Source organism: Accipiter gentilis, chromosome 13 (assembly GCF_929443795.1).
Source record: "Accipiter gentilis chromosome 13, bAccGen1.1, whole genome shotgun sequence".
NCBI lineage: Eukaryota > Metazoa > Chordata > Aves > Accipitriformes > Accipitridae > Astur > Astur gentilis.
Window position 1 is genome coordinate 5,160,283 of NC_064892.1, and position 26,283 is coordinate 5,186,565.

General features: G+C 41.9%; 1 protein-coding gene across 1 annotated transcript in view; it reads left to right on the forward strand.

Annotated features, from left to right (window-relative positions):
- The first annotated feature begins 12,782 nt into the window (after positions 1-12,782).
- STK24 (serine/threonine kinase 24) overlaps positions 12,783-26,283 on the forward strand; it is a 61,286-nt gene continuing 47,785 nt past the window's right edge. Inside the window, exon 1 of the mRNA XM_049815988.1 lies at positions 12,783-13,042. Within this exon, the coding sequence (XP_049671945.1) occupies positions 13,001-13,042 (42 nt within the window). The 5' untranslated portion in view covers positions 12,783-13,000. The remainder of the gene's footprint in view (positions 13,043-26,283) is intronic.

The following is a 26,283-nucleotide window of genomic DNA, read 5'->3' on the forward strand; positions in this document are numbered from 1 at the left end:
TGTTGCAACCCTGCGTTTGACCTGCTTCTGCTGTTTGCGGCAAATAAAGCCCTCATGAGATTAAGCTGAAATCTCATCTGTCTGCTTATGTGAAATTGTGTTTTTCCTCCTCCTGTGAGATTCGGCTGACTGCAATGTATGTCCCTGTCAGAGCTTCTTTCCATCATAGCCTATATAGGGCTTTTTTACTCCAAATTGAACACCCAGTCCTCAGGGGTGGGAAAAATACTTTGTTTCAGCCTGATAAACTTTTAAAAAAAAAAAAAAAAAGTCAGTGCACCTGAAACCATGCCATGCTTCCTTAGTAGTAAAAATTGGAAATGTCTTCTACTTAGATGGGAGTCTTATTTCCTAAAGGTCTTATCTTACAAAAAAATGTTTCAAGTAAAGGTTAATTCAATTGGTGCAGCTCCTTCAGGCTGGTACTTCACTTCAACAGAGTGCCTGAGAGCAGTTCTGTAACCATCTAACTGAATTAATGATATTGAATGCATTTTTACCGAAATCTGATCCCAAGCATGGGAGGGCGGGGGGGCAACACTGCTGCATGAGTTGACTAAAGTTAAAGCTGTGAATGTCCCATGCTGGCAGGGCCTGGCTGAGTGCTGAACCTTGGGGGGGGGGGGGGGGGCATGGGAAGGGGGCACTGCGCTTGAGAAACTGAGCATGGAAATGGGGGGGGGTGGAGAGGACCTCCAGGTCCAGGTAGTCCTCTACCCTGGACTTCTGCTGCTCTACAGGGAGCAGGAATAAAAGACTAATGGTCATAATATTCTCTGTCGCAGCAGGGCAAGAATTTACTGTCGCAGACCGTCTCCTCCCCCTGTTTGGGACCAGGCTGTGGTCATTCACTATCACATTCCTGATAGCTACAGAAGCCCAGGCTGGGGTATGTTTGGTTTGAGGGGTTTTTTTTTTTGGGTTGGTTGGGTTTTTTTCGTTTTGGCTCGTTAGTTCACGCATGCATCGCAAGCGTGACTCATCATTTCTCCGCTACATCAGCTTCAGAGCAGATGGCTGCCCCGGCGCCCAGCTGATGAACTCGCTCCTTCTCCTAACTTGCAGACCCAAGGAGCTGCTCTGTGCCACCTAGTTCCAGCTCAAGGAGCCTGGCAGCACCAGGAGGAATCAGAGAATCCCCGGGCCATCTCTGACCTGCCTTGAGGCAGCTTCCAGAACAGGAGGGATTGATTTGCTTTCCCCAGATCGAGCTTTTTTTTTTTTTTTTTTTGCAACGAAGCGCCAGTCTGTGACTACAGATTCTAGGTAATATTAATAAGACTAAAACATACGACGCTCTCCCGCCTTCATTTAACCTTTTTTTTTTTTTTTTTCCTGCCAACTCCAGGTTCCTTGCTCAGGCAAAGCTGCTCGAAGTCCACCAAAATTCCACCTCCCCGGGAGTGGCGGGTCATTTCTTACCACCAGGTGGCACAAAAATACACCACAAAGGCAGGAAAAGCTCGGGGGGGGGAGCCTCTCGGAAAAAACCCTCTTGCATCCTTGCCTTCATCATTTTTCACTCGCAGTTATCACAGCTTCGGGTTACCCCTATGAAAACACCTCCTGCATCCATCGGTATCGCTTTTGAAGACCGTAGGGCTGCTGTGTGTTGAGGAAAATGAAAATATCTGGATGGATTTAATGAAGAGGTGGTCCCTGACAGCCCTGGTGGAAGTCATGTCTCCTTAAAACTTTTAAAAACTTGTTAAAACTGCCAAAATCCTATGTGGTATTATGAAAAGAGACTTTGACAGAGTAGTAAAGAACAAGAATAAAGCCAACTGTGCTGCAGCACCCAACAGATTTACTCTAAAAGATGATAAAATCACTGCGTACATCTTCATGTTGTATTTAATCCAATTTAACTGCGGGACTTACTTAAACCCTGGGCATGAAATTCTACCCTAAGAAGCAAAGCCACAAGCAGGTTTGAGGGAGTTTTTGTAACTGAGCAAAATGTCAGTCAGACAAAGCAAAATTGGTTCCTGTGGGCACAGCAGACATCCCCAGAGAAAACAGCACTGTGTTAAATACAGGGAAGTATAGACGTTCCAGCAAAAGATTATTTTTCAGTGGATACAGAATTTGGGCTGAATCTACACTTGGTTCTGACAGACTAAGGACACACTGATTTCGATTCCTGCCTCCTGGGTGACTTCCCAAACTGTTAATCTGTTGTACAAACCACAGAACGCATCCCCTGTCTTTAAAAAGAAAGCCACAACCACCACATTCGGTAGGGGCCCCAGCTCACCGAGATGGCCCTTGGTGAGGCCATGCCAGCTAGATACAGTCCATTAAGGGAGTTTGCTGGAAGAGCATCTCATTCCTGAATGACATTCAGTATTAGACCTCTCCTAAACGCTGCTCTTTTCACACTGACATCTTCTCAAGTAGATACGGAAGCAGGTTTTTCAGCTATCCCACAAACTTTGGGGTCAAACTCGGGCACGCTTAGGAAAGAGCTTTGGGTATAGGGCTATTGGAGTCCTTGGGAGGGCAAGAAGAAACGTCTGTAGCCCATGGATGCTGCTGCTGCAAGGGCTGAGAGGGTTGTGAGCAGGGTCTGGATGGTCCCTCAGGCAACGGGTCTTGAAGATGTCTTCCAAGCAGAAAGGATTTTCAGTGGGTTGTGACTTGGATGGGAGAGCTTTGGGAGGCAGGGCTGCTAGGAGGAGAGATTTGGATTACCCTGGCGTCGGATGCTGAAATAGTTCGGGAAGGGCTGATGTGGAAGAGTTTGGGACACCGGGTGCCAAAGCTTTGGGATGGGAGGAGTTAGGATAGTCACCCGATGGCAATTCCCGGGGCACTTCTAACGAGATCTTCAGGTTGGGGCCAAGGACTGCTGCACCCTGATCCCTCTCCCCAGAGCTGCTCCTCCCTGCTCTGTCCTCGACTGTGTCTGCCCTATGGAAAGCAGGGGAAACTTCAGCTCAGGGTCGCTGTAGGGGAGAGGTGTGGTTTCCAGCTCAGGTTGAGTTAACGTGAAACGATGTCAGTGCTGAAGAAGGAGGTGGTCACTTGGAGGGGCAGTCTTTGAGCAGCTAAAACCCCTGATGACACTGCACCCTCATCCTCACAAGGACTTCTTGAATTTAATTTTAAAGGTGAACTGAAATACTTTAAAAACAATCTCTACAGAAGTTGGTTAAACACCCAAATCATTAAATACAAACACTTTACATGCATAAAAATCACAGATATGTATATTTTGAAAGTGCTTCTTTCTTTGCCTACAGTCAGAACATAACTACATGGTCTTGTGTTTCTGCTGGAAGAATGACGTAAAAGCACATGGTAAAACCTTGAGCTGTAATAAGGAACAGGTTAGAAATTTTTATTTTACTTTCATAAATGCAAATAAATGCAAGCGTAGAACTGCATTACATTCTTTAAGAAACTTGCTCATGGAAATAAGTCAGTGGCTACAGTGTCAGCCTCTATACAAGTGATAAAGGAAGATGCGCCATGGGCTGAGGAGCCTACGTACTACCTACAAACAGCAGAAATCAAAAATCCAGCGAAGCTGATGAGAATCTTTCCACTGATAGCGGTATGCTTTGCCTGAGCCCCTCGATGCACACAACTACATACAGCACCTTTCCATGTCTGATCCAGGTGGGTAGTGCATTGGCACCGGAGAACTTGCTAAAAGAAGAGCAGGGAAGGTCATGATTTGCACCAAGGGAGTTTGGGAGGAAGGTGCCGTTGGGGCCAGGATATATTCTAGGTGCAAGAAGCAGAATGAGCAGAACTGAGAGTAGATGTGCAAGACAATCGCAGTATTAAGATAGGAACCCAGAACCTGATCCAGGAAGAACAGAGTGTCTAAGTGACTTCTGGACACTGAGCGTAGCAGAAATTTGCATTTAGCCCAAGTCAGTCTGTATACAAAGCAGGGTCATCCCTGTATTTTTTGCTGTATTCAGAAGATACAGAGTCAGTACAGATAATTCTTGGTGGCCGATTCGGGGGCTTATCTGTCGTCTATTTCTCATTTAAGCCTCATCAGAAAATAAATGGAGATTTGTGGGCTCCTGCAGTTCCCTCTGATCATGTCTACGGTGCTGAGACAAATCCCTCTGCTATCAGAAGACAGCGGGGTGGGAAGTCTCTGCAGCTCTGCTACTCCATCAGTGTTAATAGGAGCCTACAGCCCATAACTCCCCCTGTGAATTTACTTCTGAGCAGGGAAGAACACCGGTGCTGATATGGAGCAGCAAAATCTGTTCTTCTTTGCACGTAAAGTATCAGGTACCCACTATCTCAGCGGGAAGAAAAGATATGCTCAGTCCAAAATCCCCAGGAAGCCTGCTCTCGTGAAAAAGACGGGAGGAAAATGGAGCTGACAACTGTAGATGCCAAAGGAGCGTGAGGGTTTGGGATTTTGCCAAAGGTCTGGTGCAAGTGGGAGGCTGCAGCAGATTTTTGTGAATGAAAGGAGGTCTGCAGGAGGAGGTGGAAGATGGCTGGAGCGTGTCAGAGCACCATGAGCACTCCAGGAACTTACCAGGTAACTACTTTTAGAAGGCTGTGGGATGGGAATGATGGGGAGGGTGGGACGGCACATGCACAGGACCTGCATTTTTGTGGGGGCACAGTTATTATAGGCTGTAACTGTCCCACGCACGTACTTAGTGGGGATGATGGAGGGTTCAGACATTAGAAAACAGCTTACAACCTGTAATTTATTTTCCTAATAGAAATCCTCCCAAAATAAAAAACTCACAGTTTTGGGTCTATCTGTGATTTCTGGCTTTTCACTCTTGGGTGTTAAGGTTTGGGGCTAGAAAGGCCGCAGGCTGGTGTTTCTAAGCGCTGAGGGTCTCTGATTGCCTAGCAAAGAGGTTTAGTTGCAGCAAAGTCATCCCTCCACTGTTTGCTTCTGTACCTGCTCTGCAAAGACCGACCGCTCCGGATACACAGCTTTGGGCTTAAACCACGGGCGGGAGCATTCCTCGCTGCAAGCCGAGAAGGTGGATTTTTGTGGTATGAAAGAGCTGGAGCCACCATCCCACTCCATACAGGACATTCTGGATGGAATTTCACCTTCTACCTCATCTGAGCTAACTGGAGGGGCTACCAGTGAATGGGGATGCGCTGGCCTCCCTCCCTCACACACACACACAGACACACACACACGGTGTCCCTGCTGCCACAGGAGACTAATCCGGCAGGATGTGGATGCATTTCCCACGGGATCAGTGAACCGATCCAAATCACCATGCGGGCATGTGATTGCTAATGCAAGGACGGGAGCCAGGGCTGGGAGAAAGGAAGAGCAGGATCAGCACTTTGGCAGCAGACCGCAGCTAAATTGGATTAAGCGCAACATGAAGCTGTACCCTAAAAAAACCCATCACGTTGCAATGATTTTCATTTGTTACCAACATCCTAGACTGGAAACTGAAGCCTGCGGGAATCCATATGTTTTTGTGTTCAGTGGATGAATACAATACACTTCTGTCAACACAAGATGTTACAGGTAGCTTCTGGTATATCATGAGATTAATGAAGGGTAAAATGGGATAATTCTTGAATTAAAATAGTGAAGCAGTGCAGTCAACTGTAAGACCACTACTTATCAGTTATCAGTGAGATACAGTGCAACTTTTTCTGCCGGGACAACTGTATAGCCTGCAAGCAAACATTTTAGATCTGTGATGACATGGACTCTCTAGGGACATAGTTAGAGGTTAGAGCGTCTCATCGCGATTATAGGGTCAGCCTTAATGGATCCATTTAGTCTGGAGATTTTGCTAGTCTGCTGTGTATGTAGACATTAATCTGAGATAAGAACTGATGTCTCCGTTACAAAATGTGAAATGTGAGAAGAAGATAGAGAAGATAGGTTTTCTTCTGTTTGCATATGTTTGGTTTGTGTGACAAGGGGCTAAGAGAAAGGTTTATAAAAAGCAAGATTTAATGAAATGATGCTCTTCGGGGGCAGAGGCACAGTGCGGTATAATCAATCTCATGTTTCTTAATGAGCTCTAGGTCCCCATCTAATTTTAATTGTCTGCCTGGAATACTAAAATACTTTCAGGCACTTATATTCTGCTCATTATTAATAAAGGGCATACAACACTCACGACGTTTCTTTCATTTCCTGCCTCATTCCGGCTTATCCATTATGATTCTCAGCACTACAAGAAAGCGAATTTTCTCCTATTAATAAGAATCTTAAAAACCGGCAATTTTCTATGAACGATATGAAGTACATCACTGCAGGAACTGAAATATATATAGAACAGCATGTTTTATACAAACATAGCAAAATACTGGATTTTTCTTTGGGGAACATAATCTAATAGCCCTTTTTTTTTTTTTCTCCTTCAGCATTCACGAGACCTAAAGCAGAATGTCACTGTTTGAACTTCAAACTCTGCTTCTGTACTAGACAAAATCATTTTCTCACAGGATGGCTTATTGAACCAGAACTTAAATGCACAGCCAAGTCTAGCTGTGGAAGGCAATCTCTGTGCTTTTGAAGCTATGTAAGCTTCCTCTGCTGGCATAAATACATGGCTGCAGGGTTACCCATGGCACGTTGAGAGGAAGAAAGGCTCCATCATGAACTTTGCAGAAGGGACCCCCTTTCCACCAAAAACTGAAAACTGAAATTTTCAGATTTTGGTGGAAACACAGAAACCCCCAATGTTTTGTAGGGGTATGATCCCCACATAGTTTGAAAGCACACTAGAAATTAATCTTGTAGAGCAAACACAATTAAAGGCAGGAAAAAAATGTCAGTTCTGGACAACACAAGGATATTTTTTGTTAATAACAGGGAAATGCGCATTTCTCCTTCAGCACAGTAGAAGAATGTCAGAATATGGGTGTTGTAAACGTCCTTAACGAGGCCCTACAGAACTGGAGCTTTCTGGGCAAACTTTATAAACATGAAATAGCTAAATCAGTGAATGAAAACCCACAGATATAATTATAGTTCATTTCTGCACACTGAGTCATCCTGACTATGGGTTCTCATTTCAGCACAATGCCCAGTCCTTTCTCCTTTCCTGTCTGAGAGATCTGCTCAGACAGGGACTTCATCTCCCACGGGTGAGCCAAGGAACTGGACAAGGGTAGGAAATAATTTTATTTAAAAAAAAATAAAAAAAATTAGTGCTAAAAAGTGTTTCCGGAGAACAGCTAGAGGGTGTAAATTCCTGTTTCTCAAGGCAGTTTTGGTTCAGGACCTCGTAAACAATCTCAAGCCATAAACAGTTAGGCAGATCATTTTAAATCTTGATTGTAAAACTCCTGATGGAGAGTGTCGTGAGAGAGCTGAACAGCCGGTGCGAGAAGAAAGATATGGAAGGCGGCGTGGGGAATAACCCTCTTACACCTCGCGCAGCGGCAGGGGAGGGATGAGGAGGAGCCTGGTGTAGGGACTCCGTTACCTAGTCGGTCTCCCCGGAGGGTCAGGGTTGCTCAGAGTTACTGCTGGCTGACCTCCACATGCTGTTCCAGCAGAAGACGTGACTCCCCGGGTCTGTGGGGTTCAGCCGTCCGCTTTTGCATAGCTCACTAGCAGAACATATACCCACCCTTGCAGCTTACAAGTTCCAGCGCAGTGTTCCCTACCGGCCCTCCGTCACTGAATAAAATCCCTTCAGCCACATCCCATTGAACTAGGGGCAAACTAGAACCAGAATAAAAATGTTCAGTAACAGACACACAGCATTTCCACCCATTCTCCAATTCAGAAATGGCTGAACAGTAGGTAAATAAACCTTTAGCATGCAAATATATATATTCAAACTTAAAAAAAAAGTTTCTGAATGGTAATGTGCCAATTCAGCTATAACTATGATATCAATTCGGTAATATGAGGGTTTAAGACTGTCTGCATAAAAGTCAAAAGAGCAGATTCTGATAGCTTATTTCTTCCCATTCAGAGAAATTCTGTTCCTGATGTCAATACAAAACCACATGAAAAGGAATGGGACCCATCTGGCTATATGGGTAGGCTGTTCGATTATTTCACTGTTCACTGTACATGAAGCTTAAAGCCTGACTTTCTCTCTTTGATTTTCATTACTCTTTAGTGGGCTTTCCAGAGTCCTGTTATTTTTTTTCTCTTCTAGTGCTCTATCAAAACTTAATACTCTTTTTAATTTGTCTTAGTAAAGACTATAGATTGACTTTGGGAAGCTAGGTAAAGTTACTTCTAACACCTTGCTGTTGTATGAACAATTCTTCCATGAATTTGCCAATTTTTTAAATGACACCCCCCCCCCCCCATCTCATGGCAGTGAGGTCCATTACTCATTTGTGTTGTTACCTGCTTTTCTCTATTTTCAAGTTTCTGTCTGATAGCTGTTGTTTTGAGAAAAAGTGTACAGTCACTCCCTTATCATCTTCTTCAGGCCATTCATGAGGTTACAGAACTCTGCTATCCTCCTGAAAAGTCTCTTTCCTAAGCTGAGGACTCATAATGTATTTAATTTCTCCATCTAGAGAAATTTTTTTGCATCTTTGATCTCAATTTTCTTCCATTTCTGGTGTCATCTTCTATGCTACAGTATCATTTTGGAAATGGAAGATACAGTCTACAGGAGCAGCATGGATTTATAGTGAGGTATAACAACATTGACGCCTTTATTCCTTTCCTAATAACTCCTAACACAGTTTTATCTTCTGATTTGAAACCAGTGACAGCCAAGATTTCCTTCTTGATTGGTAAGAACTCCAGTATGTGAAGTTAAACTCTTCTCCCACATACTTTCCCCCCTGTATAGTTTTCAGCACTGAACTCCCATCTGCTGGTATGTCACTCAGCAGTCACTCACTCCAAGATTCTTCTGCAACCCCTTGTGCTTCATTTTAGTTTTTACCTCCTGATACTTGGCAATGTGAGACTATTTTGTCATTTCTCTTCAGTCTCTTTTCTAGGTCATTCATGGATATGCTGAACAAGATTGATCCCAGATGAATTCCTGTGACAGTCTACTGGTAACACCCTCCACTGTGAAATGTTTTTATTTTTTCTTTCCTCTCTATCATCAGTTACAGATGCATGTGAGGACCTCCCCTTTTACCCCAGCAACACTTAAATTCTTTAAAGTCCATTTGTGAAGAGCCTTGTTAAAGCTGCTATGCATTATATGAAACAGGCTAGTGTCATACATTTAAAGTGTAAGTATTCAAAATGGAGCCTTACTGGCAAATTACTGAGAATTTAATTTTGAGTACATAGTCCATCAGGCTACTAACTGGGTAATTAAAGAAAGGGTAAGACCAGGAACCTAATATATACAGTTAAGAGAACAAATGACACATTTTTATATGGGTTGTTAAAACAGTTTACTAAGAAATTGATCAGTCAAAAAAAGCGTAGGAAAAGGAAACAGGAAAGACAAAAGATAGTGGTGCATAAAGGTCATAAGGAAGCAAGAAAAAAAAATCCATTAACAAGCTGAGCAGTGAGCAACATGGTACTGTGATTCGGTTAATTGCTCTACAGCCCTCAGGCCAAGGGTGGCAGGACATCCCTGCTGCCCTACAAGATGGACCAACTCAACCCTGTCCGTGCGGGAGTCTCCGTAACTCCGTAGCCGTTCATTACTGCAAGTAATACTGTCATGCATTCAGCCCCCTCATTCTTCCCTCTTCCCCAGGTAAATTTGTGCCTGCTACTTATTCACCGTCGCATTTCTCATGCGCTATATATTTTGCAGACATATGTACCACCTGTTACAATCCACGGTGCTTTTTCTGTGGTGTATTTATTTCCAAATAGGATTATTTATTTATTTATGTCATATTAAAAATTCTAAAAGACCTAAGTTTCTGGTGCACTTTTCCTCTTAGAAAACATCAATGGTCTTACATTGCTCATTTGAGAAGTTTCGGTCTTGGTCAGTAAGCAACGTTTTCTCTTCACAGACAGTTTATAAAGAGAAGTTCACAATCTGCCATTATAATGATATAATTATATTTTTCTTCAGTAACGTTTTTCTTATATAACCAGCGAAGCAGAAAACATCTGTGTAGTCATATCATTTTAAATTGAAAGCAAAAAAGGTATTGAGAAGTTTACACAAAATAAATTGAATCTTTGCATGCTGGAAACATCTGGCTTCAAAAACATAGAACAAGGAACGATCTTAATGATAAGAGCTGTTTATTTTTGAGGTCTCTGTCATTGTACTGGGATGGCAGGCTATCATAACATGTAATCATTCTATTTTTAATAAAGATTTCTGCAAAAGTACCCTTTCGAGTATAATACACAAAATCTTTTTTCTCAGAAAAGGCTGAGAAAAGGAGAGGAAAATTTGCAAGGGTCTGGGGGGCGATTGGAAGCATATCAGAACATAAGATACAGTATGGAACCCAGAAGCGGACAGACATTAGACATTCTAATACATTGTTCTGACTTCATTAGAACTTAGACTGGTATCTGGTTTATGACATAAGAGTTTTGAATCTGCTCCTTTGTTTTCCTGCATTTAACAAGTCGATCTGCTCATAGAGCTTATTCCACTGGCTCAATCCTTTTTCAGGCACAGTCTCTTGTTGAACACATAACGCAGAACTTTGAAACCTTGAGATTAAATAAATCCATCATCTTTACTCAATGATGGCATACAAGCAAGAGAAAGAACTCACAGTGGCCCTAGGCTAGGAGCTTACATGGGGAAAGTTACTTCAGAGCAGCTAGCACATGGGAACTTTTTTGTGCTTATGTGCCTTGAGCCAGGGAATCTACAAACTAAATGTAGAAAGGGAATTAGTAAGATAAAACATAAACATCTCTAGCAAATCAAGTCTACATTCCTTAGGAAAATTATTTCATAGTATATACAAAGAATATACTAATGGACAGAAAAGAATAGCTTTATACCTTTTGTAATGAAAAAGATAAAATTTAGTTTTATATCTTTTTTATTTTCACTCTGCACTGAATGTGCAACTGCACAAAAAGCAAAGCAGATGCTAAAAATCTGTCTTACAATGACTATATAGGAAGGAGCAAAAATAAAGCTGCACAGGCAATGGTGAACCTGGTGTTTTCTCAATGAGGATTTTTAATGTTGTGTGAGATAGCGAAATCTCAGTGGTATTCATGGGACAAAGGAAAAGGTTCACTTGTAGCCCATTGACTTTCTCCCTAGCAAGCTAAAAATTTACTGCAAGCAGCGGAGCAACCATGGAAATACTAAAGCTCTCTTTTTTTTTTTTTTTAAGAAGATTGAAAAAATGCTTTAGAAAACAATCTAAAGAGAAAGTTTTGATACCGATTCTTGTGACTGTTTTTTGACTTTTGACTGAGGTTAAATTCAAATGAAAGCTTTTACATTTCTTAGAGAATTACATATCAGTATACAGTAGAAAGATTTTTCATATTTGCTGAATTTAACCCCCCCCATCATCTAAACTCCATTCCAGCATTAAGGACACTAGCAACTCCTTCATGAGTAACTAATAAAAGAACTCCGATAGTTCAATTTTCTACACTATTTCTATCCGTCCTCTTTTCTGTGTTTCACTGCACTCAAGAGCTGGTATATTTAGTCTAACTTCTCAGGGAAAAAAATCAGTGTGTGTGTGTTTGTATGCGTGTACACAGACATGCCTGTATAAGGCTGTTTGTTAGCTGATTTTATTTGAGTTTGAGGGGTAGGAATATTAGAGACATTTATGTTTCTACAAGTTTCAGGGAAACAAGATCGTGTAGCATTAGCTCAGCCCATATTAGACAACAAACCATATCATAACTAGAGGAAAAACTTCAGTGGGAGTTCTAATCACGTTTCAGCAAGATGATTTTATATTTTAAAGTGTTTCCTGCAGTTAAAAGATTTGTACAAGCTCTCTGGTGGATTACCTACTGAAAAGTAATTTATGCCGCGGTAGACGCTCACCCCTCTCTTTAATTCAGTCGAGAGGAGAGTGAACCGCCGTCCTGTGGATCCCAGACCCACTGGCTGAACTGGTTTCAACCATTTTAATGCTCATGAAACTACCTAGCTTTTTGCGGGGGAAAAAAGGCAAGAGAATCTTAGGGCACTCCATAGCACGTTTGGCAACCGTGTGAAGGAGCTCTTGAATCTCACCTTAAATAGGCCAAACACGAGGAACACAACATCGCCCCATCCTTCAGGGTTTTGCACGGGTCCAGCGTTCCTCCTGCGGGTGGGGGACCTGACTGTGGACCCACCGTTCTTCCATTTTGGAAGTACCGCAAAACCCTGGCCGTCATTTCGGTGCTTTGGCAACTTCTGAACGGGAAGTTCCAGAAACCAAATCCCTTAGCGGGGCGATCCCTCAGCGGGATGACAGCGTGACTGCGACCTTTCCCGAAGCTTCCAAGCGTGGGGGAGGCAGGAAGAGGACACACCACAACGTGCCCAGGGGTTTCCGCCATCTTGATCTGTCGCCTCACCCCTCACTCTCCTTATTTTAAGCGAGTGGCCTCCCAGCCCCACCGGCAGCCGCTCGGGATCTCTCCCCGCCACACACCCCCCTAAAAGAAACCCAACAAAACCCCACAAGGCCGCCGCCCCGACGACGATTCAAACCCAGCGCCCGCCAACCCGCACCCCTAGAGGTGCTCAAGGGATTCGAACCCGGAACCCCGGGTCTCCTCCGTACCCAACGGTACCGTACGGCCCTTTCGTGAGGGGAGGGGAGGGGGATGGGGCGGCGCGTGCAGGTAGCCGGGTAGGAGAGGCGGGGCGGGAGCGCGGCCGCGCCAGTAACGGCCGCCCTGCGCGCGCGGCCGGGGGAGGAGGAGGAGGAGGAAGAGGAGGAGGGATGAGGAGGCCGCCGCTGCCGTTGCATCCGTGACGGGGGCCTGAAGAGCCCGAGCTTGGGACGGCCCCTTTCTCACCGCGCCAGCGCTCGGGGGAAGGGCGAGGAGGAGGAGGAGGAGGAGGACTGTGTTTGCCTGTGAGAGAGTGTGGAGATGAGCTAAGCCCTGTCCCCCGGAGCCTCCTGAGGAGACCCGGCTCCCCCCGCCCTCCACGTCCCCGCCGCCGCCATGGCTCATTCCCCCGTGCAGACGGGCCTGCCGGGGATGCAGGTGAGGAGCAACCACCTCCCCCGGCGGCGGGCGGGTTTTGGGGGGGGGGGGGGGAGAGAAGCGAGGAGTGGGCCCTCGCCGCCTGTCCCCGTGAGTGGGGCTGGGGGTGTGTGGGGGGAGCGGTGAGGGGGTTCCCTGGGGTGGAGGGACAGGGCGAGGCGGGGGGGGGCGACACAGACGCCTCTTCGCTCTGACTCGGCCCCGGGAGCTGGGCTGGGGAGGGGGGGGGAGAAGGAGCAGGATCTCGTAACCCGTGGAAACGAAACGTGCTATCAGCACTTCGCCTGACGAGGTCCCTCCGCCTGATGAATCCCTCCCTCCTTCCTCCCTCTCTTCTTCCTCAGTAGCTTCTGTTTTGCTGCAAGTGTGCGGAGCGGAGGGGTGCGTGGTGTGTTGTTCCCCCCCCCCGGTAGTTCTCCTCGGTGTTTTAATTCGTGAAGCGAAGCGCGTCTTGATGGGCGATTTTGGGTCCCGTTATCTTGACGTGATTAGGGGAAGCATACGTAAAAACAGGGCCTGAAAATGTTGACCTTCAGCGCATGCTGCAGTGACCATCTCTGTGATGCTGCTGGCTAGTGGGAGTGCTGCCTGAGGTGGGTGTTCGGGGATCGTGTTTGGCTCCTGTGTTCGAGAGTTGGTGAGCTAAGCTGCTGTTATACGATGGAATTTGCTGGTTCCGCCTTGTAACTATATTTTTGAAATAACTGGTGTGGTTTTCTGGTGACTGAGCTGCCCCTCCTCGCCCCGTTTTTCTTAGTCCAAATGCAAACTACTGCCAGAAAAACATTAAGGTCATTGGTATCTCTGTGTTGTTATTCTAATGTTTCCCACATCTTATTAGAAACTTCCCTGCCCCAACCTCCAAAAGAAAAACTTAGGAATGGCACATAGTTTTTCTCAATTTGTCTCCTGGATTGGAAGGTTTTGTGCTTCGTTTGGTTTAAGTATTGATTTACTGTGGTTCATTTTTCTGTGAGTCAAGATTCTAAGTCATGAATCTCTTTTCTTTGCCTAACCTGAGGATTTGGATTTAAAATTTTACATGCTTAGGCATAGCATGAATTATATGCTCAGGCATAGTACTGGATGCCAAATAGAGCAGGTAGGCCCTTACTCTGAACTGATTAATTTATTGCACTGTAGGTACTGCTGTTGAGTGTTCAAGTTCACCTTCCAGGTATGAGCAGTTTGCTGATTGCCAGCAACAGAAGTAAGGATTTCTTGCTTTGGCTAGGTCTAGGTTAATGTTGCATTTTTTTTATCCTTTTGAAACATGTTAGAACCAAGACGACTATCTACTTACTTTGAAACAGAATATATTTTAGAATTAGAAAGTCAGATTTGTAGCTGCTCGGAAGTGAGAGAATGAAGATTATTCCAGCAATATGCATGTACTGCTTATGTGTGTCACTGCATGATCTTTATAAGGACCTGTGTTTTTTATTGACTTGATTTTTTTACTTAGTTTGCAATATTGCTAGCTGTACAAAATGGGTAGATACTCAGGCTTTTTGTTAGTCCACATAATTTGGGAGTTTACTTCAAATCTCTTCTTATTCAGGACAGTGTTATTTTTCTTATGAATTTTAATTGTAGTTTTATGAGAGTTTCTCAAGTGTGAACTCTGGTGGTTTTTTACACTGTTAAAGTGAGGAGACCTGCTGATAGGTAGAGGCATAAAGTCTTTCAGCAATGTGATTACTACTTGCTAATTTTCTGCACCCAGTTCAAGATGTCTATATCCATTTCCATTCTGTCAGAGTATATAGCAATTTATGGTGGTCTGTTTTCTGTACATGATTCTTCTTGATTTTATTTGCACATAAATGTTCAAAGAGTATGGTACATACAGCGTGTGACATCTACTTAAGACAAAGGTTATGGTTTGGGACTTTCTATTATGTGGAAGAGAGAGGAATAGAGCTTAGTTCTCTGGGTTATAATTAAATTGCCTAAATCACGGGACTATCTTTTCTTTTTCTGTAGTGTGATTCCTCCTCCCCACCTACCAGCTTCTGCAACAAACGGTGTAAGCAACGTCAGTGACAAGTTATGCAGCTTTCTCCTGCATTCTTTGTGTAATTACACAAGAGAGCAGTCAGTGTCCTAGTGTGAACAAGTGTAACTTCTTGACCCCCACAAAAAATCACATGCAGGGACAATGCTTTATTAATGCTGTTTGGCATGAGCAGAGTATTGTGTAAATAGAGCAGAGGAATGAAGGATTAATTTATTTCTCTCTGAACAACATATCTGATTAGTTTGAAGAGTGATGCATAAAAAGTGAGTGGGTAGAGAGTGAGCCAAAGGAATGAAAAACTGGGGAGGGAATATAGGATGGTGCTGGAACGTTGTCAAAACCCGAGATTTGCTGTCTGCTGCGAAGTGGGCCTGTTGTAACCTGAATAAAAACAGAGTTGGGTTTTGACCTAAATTTCTATGCAAGCAGATAAGTTTGGACTCAAAGTTTATGCTGTCCTTGGTTTAAGGGCTTTGCGTAGATGTGAGTTTGTGTGGTGAGAAGGTGCATCATTACTAAACCGAGGGTATGTTGTCTTCTTTATGGAAGTGGCCTGAGGAGGATGCTTGTTTGCCTGTAATGCATGAGATTTTTGCAAGGCTGGCTCAGAATAAGTGCATATGACCTTGATTTTCAGACTGGCCTGCATTTCAAGGCTGTGATAAGCTTCTATAGCTACTTTATGGAAGCTATATTTTAAATAATAAAGTACTGTGTTTATAAATTTATGGTAAGGGTGCTTGGTGAATGGTAATGTGTTTTGAAGCATGTTATGAGTGTGTTGGACCAAAAAGCTCAGGAAATGTAGGCTGGCAGAGAAAATCTTAAGGAATTAAGCTGCAGAACACAGTACTGCAGTACATAAAGCTGTTGGATATGTGGCAGCAGCCAGTTTTAAGGTAATACTTAACAATGAAATGCTAAAATGAATAGTGATTAAATGTCTTTCTCCTCTCTTTCCCCACTTAAAAAGTTTTGGGGTTAAGCTGCATCTGGTTTGCTTGTATTTTTCTTTGTTTCTGAAGTTGGAGAACCAGAAAATCAGTTTTTTCACCCTAGCTTTTCTATGTACTTCTATCTGTGTGAAATAACTGTGTAGAACAGATTTTATTAACCTACTTTAAAATGAGCTTTATATTATGGTAGTAACACTAAGAATGCTTTAAACTCCTTCTGAGGAAAGATAAATGGCTCTGTCAGCTTCAGATCTCAGAGGAGTGAGAAAAGCCCACAGGTGGTTTGCCTTTTTGGAGATAGCTGTGTTCAGGCAGTACAGTGCCACAGTTAGAGTGGATCTAGGTTTGACTTCTAGTTGTAAGTCTAAGTGCTTCCATAGTAAAGGTAATTAAAAGTTTCAGGTGAATGAGAGCTTCAAGTACAGTCTGTGTGGCATAATGAACACTGATATTGATGGACTGCAGAGTTACTGATTAGAAGTAACTTTTTCCTGTTTCAGTCTCCTAAAGGGGGGAAAAACCAACCAAAAAACCCAACCCTACTCTCCCCTAAATGCCCTGAACCTTCCCCCCCCCCTCCCTCCCCCCCCCCCCCCCCCCCAAAAAAAAATAATTTGCTGGGAAGGTTTATTTGTATTTTTAGGTATGCCCACATGTTGGTATCATAAAATTCCTAAGATGCTTTTGAAATCCATCATCTTTAAGCCAAAGCCTCTTCTGTGTGATAAAACCCTTTCTTTATCTTCCTCCCTTTTCAGTTTTTCGTAACAGTGTTCATGCAGCAAAGGTATTTTTATTCATTCTTCATTGGTATTTTCAGTACAAGAGCTACAGGTTCTTCATCCAAAATGTAAATAAACATTGACATTTGCACTGTCTTGCTTCAAGAAATGTTAAAAGTTTAACTAAATTTAAATGGCAACTTGACAAATGAACAGAAAAGAAAGGTTGTTAAGTGTAAAGGCACCATTTCTGGCTCAGAAAGCATCTGAATTGTCAGTTTGCTGGAGACTGGAAGAGTCTTTTTGGGAAATACTGCTATTTACTTATCTGTTCTTGCACTGTTCCCAGGATGTTCACTTTTGACTCCTGCGGGAGAAGTGTTCTGCCCTAGAGAATCCTTTGTTCTGATCCAGCATGGCTGTTCTTTTTTTCTTACACACTATATATATATATTACTGTCTTCCCTATTATAACTCATTGTCCTTTTATAATAAACTGTTGTAACTACTTCGCATGTGAGCTTTGGTTTTGGTAATTGCAAAACATTAGGTTGCTAAGTCAAAGGCACTGGAAAGGCCATGTAGCCTCTGCTGCCTTCCATTTGCAGCTTCTGTGTAGGAGATTAACTTTCCCCGATTTGAATTTTTTCGAAAGTTTGTGCTCACTGTTACTGTTTAAGTTACAGTTTGATATATACTTTGCAGTAACTTACAGGACTTAATTATTTGACAGATCCTTGGATTGTTACGATCATGGCTAATCTGTTTTAAAATATGCTGGGGATAGATGTCGTGATGGCATATTACAAGCTCGGTCCTTGGACTGAAGAGTTTTAATTTGTGAAAACAAAGTCAGCATGTTCTCTATCTGTAGGTCAAAGGCTGTGTCAGGGCTATGCAATAGATGTATGGAGCTTTTTTAGAGAAGTCAACTCTTGTCAACAGTGGAACTATTGATACTGGGAAGTCGTGTAGTAACTTCTAGGGAATATGTGGATACTAGGCTTTTGTCCTCAAACACCCCCAAAATCTTGTTATTAAGCATGTGTGGAGGAGTTGGAGTTGGTTTCCTTTGGACATGCTACTGTGGGTGATTTCTTGCTGTTGTGCTTTACCCAGTTTCCTAGGAGGTCATTTTTGCAGGGGGAGGCTTCAATTTGGATACTGTTGTTAAATCCTGTTGCTGTTAACTCAGACTGTACGGTTAAAATGACTGCAGTTCTGTTTTCTCAGTCTTTCAGCTTCTTTGTTCTGTCTTCCTGTGACCTTTGCAGGTATTTTCCTATTAGGTGGAAAATAACTGGTAATTAACTGTAATGTATAGACTGCTCTGTCTTTGAGGAGCAGTTTGAGGTACTCAGTGTGTTAGGTTTTGGGGTTGACTTCAGCACTTCATAAGTAGCTGAAGGATTTATCAGGACAGCTTTTTGGAATAAGGATTGACAATAGCGAATCCTTGGTTTTTTACGAATCTCTGTGTTACATTGTTTCAGCCCTTCTGTGGTTTTGGAGCTAGGCTTTTTAGACAGGCTTTCTAGGATTCTATTTAATTTTAAATGTTTGCATGGAGGTAAAGTGGGATGTTTATACAGAGGTAGAGGAGGTAAGGAAAGGTACTCTAATTTCCAAAGGCTGAGCTTACAAAATCTGGTTTTGGATCTTTGCTCTAGTATCAGTCGCATCCAAGATGACTGGTTGTCTTTGTCAGTTACTGAGTGGCGATGTCAATGTTCACCTTTCTGTCTGAACTGTTGTCTCGCCATTAGTGTCAACAGCCTCTAAACAGGAAGAACATAGTTCCATCAGTGGCCTTCCAGAACAGGGAAACCGATGCCATATGACAAGTTTCATTGACCAGCTTCATGTTTGAGTAAGGTGCCCTTTTAGTCAACTGCCATCTTTGTTCGCCTGAGAGACAAAAAATTACTGATGCGGTAAATACATTTAAATGCTGGGGCTTGTGTTATGAGTGTTGTACAAGGCTTTGATGTCAACTTTTACATAGTGGCATCTTGTCTGTTTTTGAGGTAGGAAATGGATATATGTATCTTGGCTATATTTTTAAATATTGCTTAAATTCTTTTCATGCTTCCTTTCTTGGGTGTGGCAGGGGGGCATGTACCAAACACTGATGAACAAAGCTAGCAAGGCATCTAATACAAAATACTGCATGCTAGAATAATTTGACCTGGCTGTTGCTTTTGTGGCGATACACCTGCCTGCATTGGTGGAGCACTGTTTAATGTTGTGTGTGGCTAAAAGTAATCATTTGTGTGGATGCAGCTATATGATCAAAACCTCTTTTACTTGTAAACTCTTTAAATTGAGGACTTTGAATTTGTCTATATACATCTGTTAATCGGGGGGTAAATTTCCATGTATGTGTATGCACCTGACAATTATAAGAGAGACGATACATTTGGAAGCATCCCTTCAGTGTACTGAATTTGAGATGTAGAGGGAGAAATTCTGTGAGAGAATTTTTATGAGAAGACGCCATAAAGATAACAAAATGACTCTATACTACATGAGAACAGTCTCAGAACAATTTTGATCTCGGGTTTCCTAACCTATCATTAAAATTATCTCCCTTTCTCTGTAGTTGTTTTTATGGTGGTCTTCAGCTTCCGTATTCCAATTCTGTTGGTACAGAGAAGCTTGACTGTGAATGTAGCAACTTCATTTTGACAAAATTGCTAACTCATTTGAACTGATGTGTTTGGCTTGTATGCCTAATTGAGTCTTGAGCCATGATCAGTACAAGGTGATGATGGCTTTCACAAGTTAGTTGTTATAAGTAAAATTTGTTTGCTTGTTTTAAGCTTTAGTGTATTACCTGAAACCAAACTCCTAGATATGTTCAGGATGTATAGGTCCAAATCAGATAAATGTAGTTTACTTTTGAAGAGGTGTATTGAATAGACAGTCTTTTTCAGTGAAATTGCTTTCGTAAGCCAGTAAATACTTTGTTTATTGGAAGTATTTGTGCATGGAATTGTTTCCTCTTAGTGGACAAGAACAGATCTGAGAGTAGTAAATGTTTAGGCTGCCCAAGCATGAGGTTGTTCCATGTGTTGATTCTACATTAGTATAGAACTAAGAGCCTTCTACGGTGTAACTCCGTAGAAAGTGAGGCTTGAAACAGGAAAATTTTGGGAATGCTTGTACTCTCTATTCTATTTTTAGTTGCACTGTTAGGCAGCTTCTTAAGAGACATACATTTGGATTTTTCTTGTCAGATGATAGAATGGGTGCAAGAAGAATCTCCTCTCAAACGATGAGATTGCTGTAGATCCTAAAACTCATTCTTTTTCTTCTTTTCCTCAGTTAGTATTAATGCAACATAGATTTCTAAATGCCTCTATTAGCAATATTTATTCAGCCATTTGTCTTAATGGTGGGAATTTCCACAAAAAGCCACTACTTTCTTTTTTCTTTTTATCAATAGCTTAGCTAATTGAGAGGGATTTTTTTTCTTTTTTTCTTTTTTTTTTATTTTTTACCATGTTTGATCTTTTTAGTAAGAGGAAACATGTGAGAGACATTGTTCTAAAACTATTGTTTGGGACTCTTTTCCTTAGCTGTCTGTCTTTCAGTGTCTAAAATTTTGGGTTTCACTGTTGTGCTGTGTCTACTGATGATACTTGTTTGTTTTTTTCATTCTGTGCTCAAGGCATGGTGAGATTTTTCTATTGCAGTAATTTACGTTTTAAAAGTGTAAATGGATGGAAAGGAGGAAGTCAGTTACAGGTTATGAAAGTTTTTAGTGATGTTATATTTTAAAGAAAAAGACTGAGAAACTATTCAGAAATTCTGCATATTTAATTGAAGTTTATTCTTTCTGAATGCTTGTAAAAAGCAGGGTATAGTTAGGTAACTATTAATTTTGGTATTAAACTCTTAATGTTGTACACTAAACAGCTTTCTGAATGAAAAATACCATAAAATTACAGTGTGATTTGTGCAGAGAAAATTGCACCCAGAAAATGTTATTAGTTCACTGAGAATTTGGAAGCATGCTTTGGATATCCATGCTTTTGATAAAGAACTGAATGTTTTGTATTCTGAATCTCAGATAAGTGCATCTTCCTTGAAAGTAAGCGGAAAGAGGATTATACAATGGCTGAGGAATACTTTTATGATACGCTAACTTTAGGCAACTTTTTAATGTTTTTGTCCTCATCTGTTTGTGACATCTGAAGTGTTTGAGATGGAAGGTTTTACAGCTTTATTCTTCGCTCCCCCCCATTATGACCCACTGAAGTTGCATTGCAGAATTTATGGCAGTTGTTCCTTTTAATGATAGTTAATATATTGCTAATTCTTCCAACTCTTAGCATTTTTTTTTCCCCAGGAAAAAAAACAATTTCCTTATGGTAGTGTGTCTCTGAATTGAATAATTACGGTATTGGAAATGGAAAATGAGAAATATGGAATACGTATGTTTGAAGAATAAAAGAAAAGAACAATCTTTTGATTGTTTTTTGATAATTGACAAATTCTCAGTGAAACAGCTGGATCTTAGTTTTACATCTGGTTAGTACAGATGAATGCTTTCATTCTAGTCTTTTTGCTTTTCATTAAATGTTATGCTGATTAGTCTTCTGAAAAGAAAAATCAGTCGTTGTTGTACATGATAATTATAAAGTGGCTATCCTAGTTCAGCTGATTTTACTTTATTGTCAATAGATGAAACTGAGAGATAGCTCCCTTTGGTTCAAATTTTAAGGCTGCTTAAAAATTCCTTTTTTTTTTTTTCTTGTTTAGATAAAAGTCCCAGACTATAAATCTAAATACTGTAATATACTTTGTCCTTTGGGGTTAGTTAGCTGCTCTTTGAAAATACAGATAGGGCTTGACAAAGTGCAGTAAAATTGAGTAATTTATTTTCTGCATACTGCCTCTGTTTTATTTCAGTTTCCCACCAACTGCAGGAAATAATCTTGTGTATTGTATCAGTTATTTATATATGATGTGTATATATATAGCTGAAAGCAAAAACTTGCAAGCTTCAGAGAAAGGTAAAAAGTTGTATAGGAAAATTTGAGGCTTCTCATACCTGGAAGTAGTTTTTCCTGATGTGAAACCATCTTATATGAGTGTTTTACGGAGTTAGTGTGTTTGCTTTTTTTTTTTCCTTTGGTTGTGGCTTTGGTTTTTTTGGTTTGTTTATCTCTCCCCCCCTCCCCCCAGCTTTGATAGCCCAGGCTTGTGGGAGGGCTGCATGGTTTGAATTTGTGCATTTTAATCAAATTTACAGTGTATCTCCACTGCTGCCACTTGTTCAGCTAGCTCTGTGGGGTTAAAAGTAAAAATGAAAGCTGTTTAATACTGGTCTATGTGAGGTGAGTAGGCTTTAGATGGCTTTTGAAAGATTGCAAGTGGCAATACAGGAAAACCTTCACAGTGCTGTTTCTGAAATGGAGAGCTGTATGAAGAAGGCTGACATCAAATATGCCAGCTGTTTAGTTTGACTGGCTTTTTAGGCTTGAAGTTCTCTGGGTACTTGAGAAAATTGCCTGTATGAACTTGTCTGGTAGATTTCTGTTCTCTGGTCTTTAGAGAAATTAACTTAAAGAAATGATGTGTAGCAATGGTGTCTCTTTTCAAAATAAATTCATGTATTCGCACAGTAAATTTAGCAGTAAAAATAATTCTTGATGTGACAGAAATAGTGTATCACAGAATAGCTGAGATTGGAAGGGACCTCTGGAGCACATCTAGTCCACCTCCTGCTCAAAGCGGAGTCAGCTAGAGTAGGTTGCTCAGGACCACATCCAGCCTAGTTTTGAATATCTCTAAGGATCCACAACCTGCCTGGGCAACCTATTCCATTGCTGGACTACCCTTACAGTAAGAAAGGTTAGGGTTTTTTCTTTGTCCATGTCCCCCGTCCCCCATCCCCCCCCCCCCCCCCCCCCAAGTTTAAATGGAATTTCTTGTATCTCGGTTTGTGCCCATTGCATCATGTCCTTCCACTGGGCACTACTGAGAAGAGTTTGGCTCTGTCGTCTTTATTCCTTTCCATCAGGTATTCACACATGATAAGATTTCCACCCGTGCCAGCCTTCTGTTCTCCAAGCTAAACAATCCCCACTCTTTCAGCCTTCCCTCATATGTCTGATGCTCCAGTCTTTAACTGTCTTTGTAGCCCTTCACTGCTCTTGCTCCAGTATGATCATGTGTTGTACGGGGGAGCCCAGAACTGGATGCAGCACGGCAGATGTGGTCTCACCAGTGCTGAGTAGAGGGGTAGGATCTCCTCCCTTGACCTCCTGGCAATGCTCTTCCTAATGCTGCCCAGGATACTGTTGGTGTTCTTTGCCACAGCGGGACATTGCTGGCTTGTGTTCACCTGGATGCTAATGACTTCTCTTTCAAGCCACTCACCAGCCAGTCAGTCCACAGCCTGTACTGGTGTATGGTGTGACTCCTCTACAGGTGAAGGACTTGGCATCTGCCTTTGTTGAATTTCATGTGGTTTCTGTTGACCCATTTCTCCAGACTGCCAAGGTTACCCTGAATGGCAGCACAACTAGTGTATCGACCACTCCTGCCAGTTCTGTGTCATTGCCAAACTTGTTGAGGGTGTGTTTTGCTCCATTGTCCAGGTTATGAGTGAAAATGGTGAACAGTATTGACCCCTGTGTAGTGACTGGCTTCCAGCTGGGCTTCGTGCTGCTGATTTTCTAGCCTCATCCCTGTACCCTTGGACAATGTCTCTATGTTCCTCCTGGGTCACTTAACTCTGCCTCTACCTCTTGTATGCTTTCTTTTTACATTTGTGTTTAGTCAGGAGTTCCTTTTTCACCCATGCAAGTCTTCCTACCACCTTTTCTTCTGTTCCTGCATGTCAGATGGATCATTCTTGAACTTGGAGCTGGTAATCCTTGAAAATCAACCAGCTCCCCTTGATGACTCTTGTCTCTAGGACTGTTTCCCCTGGAATTCTTCCAGGCAGATCAGTGATCTGTCCACTCTTCCTTGAGCCCTTCACCAGTAGGATTGAGGAGAAAACCACTTATGCTCCTATGGCATATGATGGTGTGTAGTCATGCTTGATATGCTCCAGGTCTCCCCAGGCTATTTTGGTGGTGCCTGATGTGGAAGAGTAACATAGGCTAACAGTCCATGTGCTGAACAAGCCTCAGCAGTCTCTCCAAAACATACTAGATTGGAGTCCCTGGCAAGCACCAAGCTGTCCTAGACAGCGGGTCAGATCAGTAAATTGGGACTTCTGTCCATCGCAGGGAGGGAGTCTGCCACTACTACCACTTGCAGCTTCCTAGTGGTGGTGTCATAAAATGAATGGTTTGGTACCCTATTTCCATATTAAAGAGATTTATTTGTGTAAGTAGTACAAAAGTTTGAGCAAAAAGTTGATCCACCTTCTTGTAGAAGATAAAACTTGTTTTGTTCCTTTAATGTGGTAGGTTATGCACCTAACCTGAGATACTCAAACTTCTCAATTGCTTCTGATGAATACATATGAAGTAGTTGGTGTTTCTGTTATGATCTTCTGAAACTAATTTCTGTCTGAAGTTGACATTTCTGAGTGAAAGGAACACCAGATAATCACCACATATATTAACAATGAACAAACCTGCAGGAGCGGTGTGAGGAACAATGTCATGCCTCTCTTTTCTCCCTCTATTTTTATCTTTTGTTTTTTATCAGTTGAAGGAAATCTCAGAGTCTTGTTTAGAATGTGAAAATGTGGTGGTGTGCAGTGATGGGGCAGAGGAAGAAATCACAAAGACAGTTGCTCGAATGGCAGTGGCCTGAAAGTCGTCTTCTCTGATTTCAAGTGTTCTTAATTTTGTACTATAACATGCATTGACTGTGCTATAAAATTTGTGTTTGAAGTTCTGACTTGGATGCAAATAATTTGAGAACTTACCAGCTGAATGGGGTCAGATCATAGGGCTATGTAGTTGTGTTTTGTCTTTGACAGTGGTTATTGGAAGATGTCTAAGAAAAAGTGTAAGAATACAGTAACCTGTAATACTTCTGTGGCATACTTCTGCAGCTTCTGCTAAATTTTACTACTCAAGGATTTCCAGAGCCAGAAGTTATCTTGATGGATTTTTTTTTTTTTTCCCCTTCCATTAGTTCTCCAGTCCTTAATGATTTTGTAGGCCTTGCTGTCTGCAACATCCTATTACAGTGTGTGTCCAGGTTTATCTGCATGCACATGAACAAGGTTCAGAACGTTCTTTTGATCTCCAAGTGTGGTAGCAGACAGCAGTAATGACCAACAATCACAAGCCGGTTCATCATGTGGTATTTTATTTTCACCAGAAATCTCTGAACGTCTTTAGGTGATGGTATTTTGGGCTCAGTCTTGATAGGGAATGAGGATTGGACTGATTAACTGGAAATTGATTTGGTGAAATGAAAAGTATACAAAATGAGGTGTTGAAAGATGATTGTCTATTATAAAGAGCAGGCATAGAGAAATTGGAGATCTGCAAGTAAAATCAGTTGCCCGAATGAACTTGAGAACTTCAATATGGAGATGGCTTGTAATTCTTGTAAGTTAAAGAGAAAAATAAGGTTTTTTTAACCTTTTTCTACAATAACTGGATGAATAACCCTTCGTAAAAGGAGGTTAGAAATAAGAACTGTAATGAGATGCAGAAAAAGACTCGGTTAAAGCTGTATCTTAGGTCAGAATGGTTATGGATAAAGTTTGATCTAACTAGTTTGAATTTCAGTAACATTTTCTGTTGAGCTATAGGGGTAGTTAGTGCAGATGAGAATTAGAGATTCATAAAAATAAATACATTGTAAGACATGTATAGTCCTGGCTATGAGGAGAGTACTGGAGAGGTGATGTCAGAGTGGATGATACTGCTGGTTTCTCTAGGATTGTTCTTGATAGTTGGTGACTGAAAAGTGACCTTAGCATAAAAAAGGGCAATGCATACTGATGGTGCAAAATTTAAAGGCACCCGTTATACTTGAGAGGCCTTTACTGAAGAACTACGCAACCTTGAGGATTTGAATTACTGAACAAAATAGCACGAAGTGCAAGGTGTCGTAAGTGTGAATTATTACAAAGACCCTTTGCAATAGGCTGGGAGCTCATTAGTTGAAATGCAGAAGATTAGGAAGAGGTGAGTGGGTTTAGTTGGTTACAGCTGAGTTGGAGCCAGGAGGCCAAATTGAATAAATAGGATCTGAGAATGTATTGGACTATCTTTATTCTGTAGAAGTGGGCAACAGTAATGTTAGATACTGACAAGACTTTTTAAATTAAGTGAAGTATGTTTTGCTGGCTGATTAAGGTCAAAAGTAATGAATCCAATGTGGAACAAGTACAGAGAAGTTGCTCAAGTTACTGGGTGAGTGGTGGCTCTGCTTATCGTGAAAAGTAAAGAACTTTGTTCTGCATGGCTAAACAAGCCGGAGACTGAGACTGGATGGTTGCGATTGGTGTTTAGAAGTGTGAAAAACTATTCAAAACAAAACCCAAACTAATTCAAGTGGTTATGGAAATGGAAAATTCTGTAATCATTAGATCTAAATGTTCCAGAATTT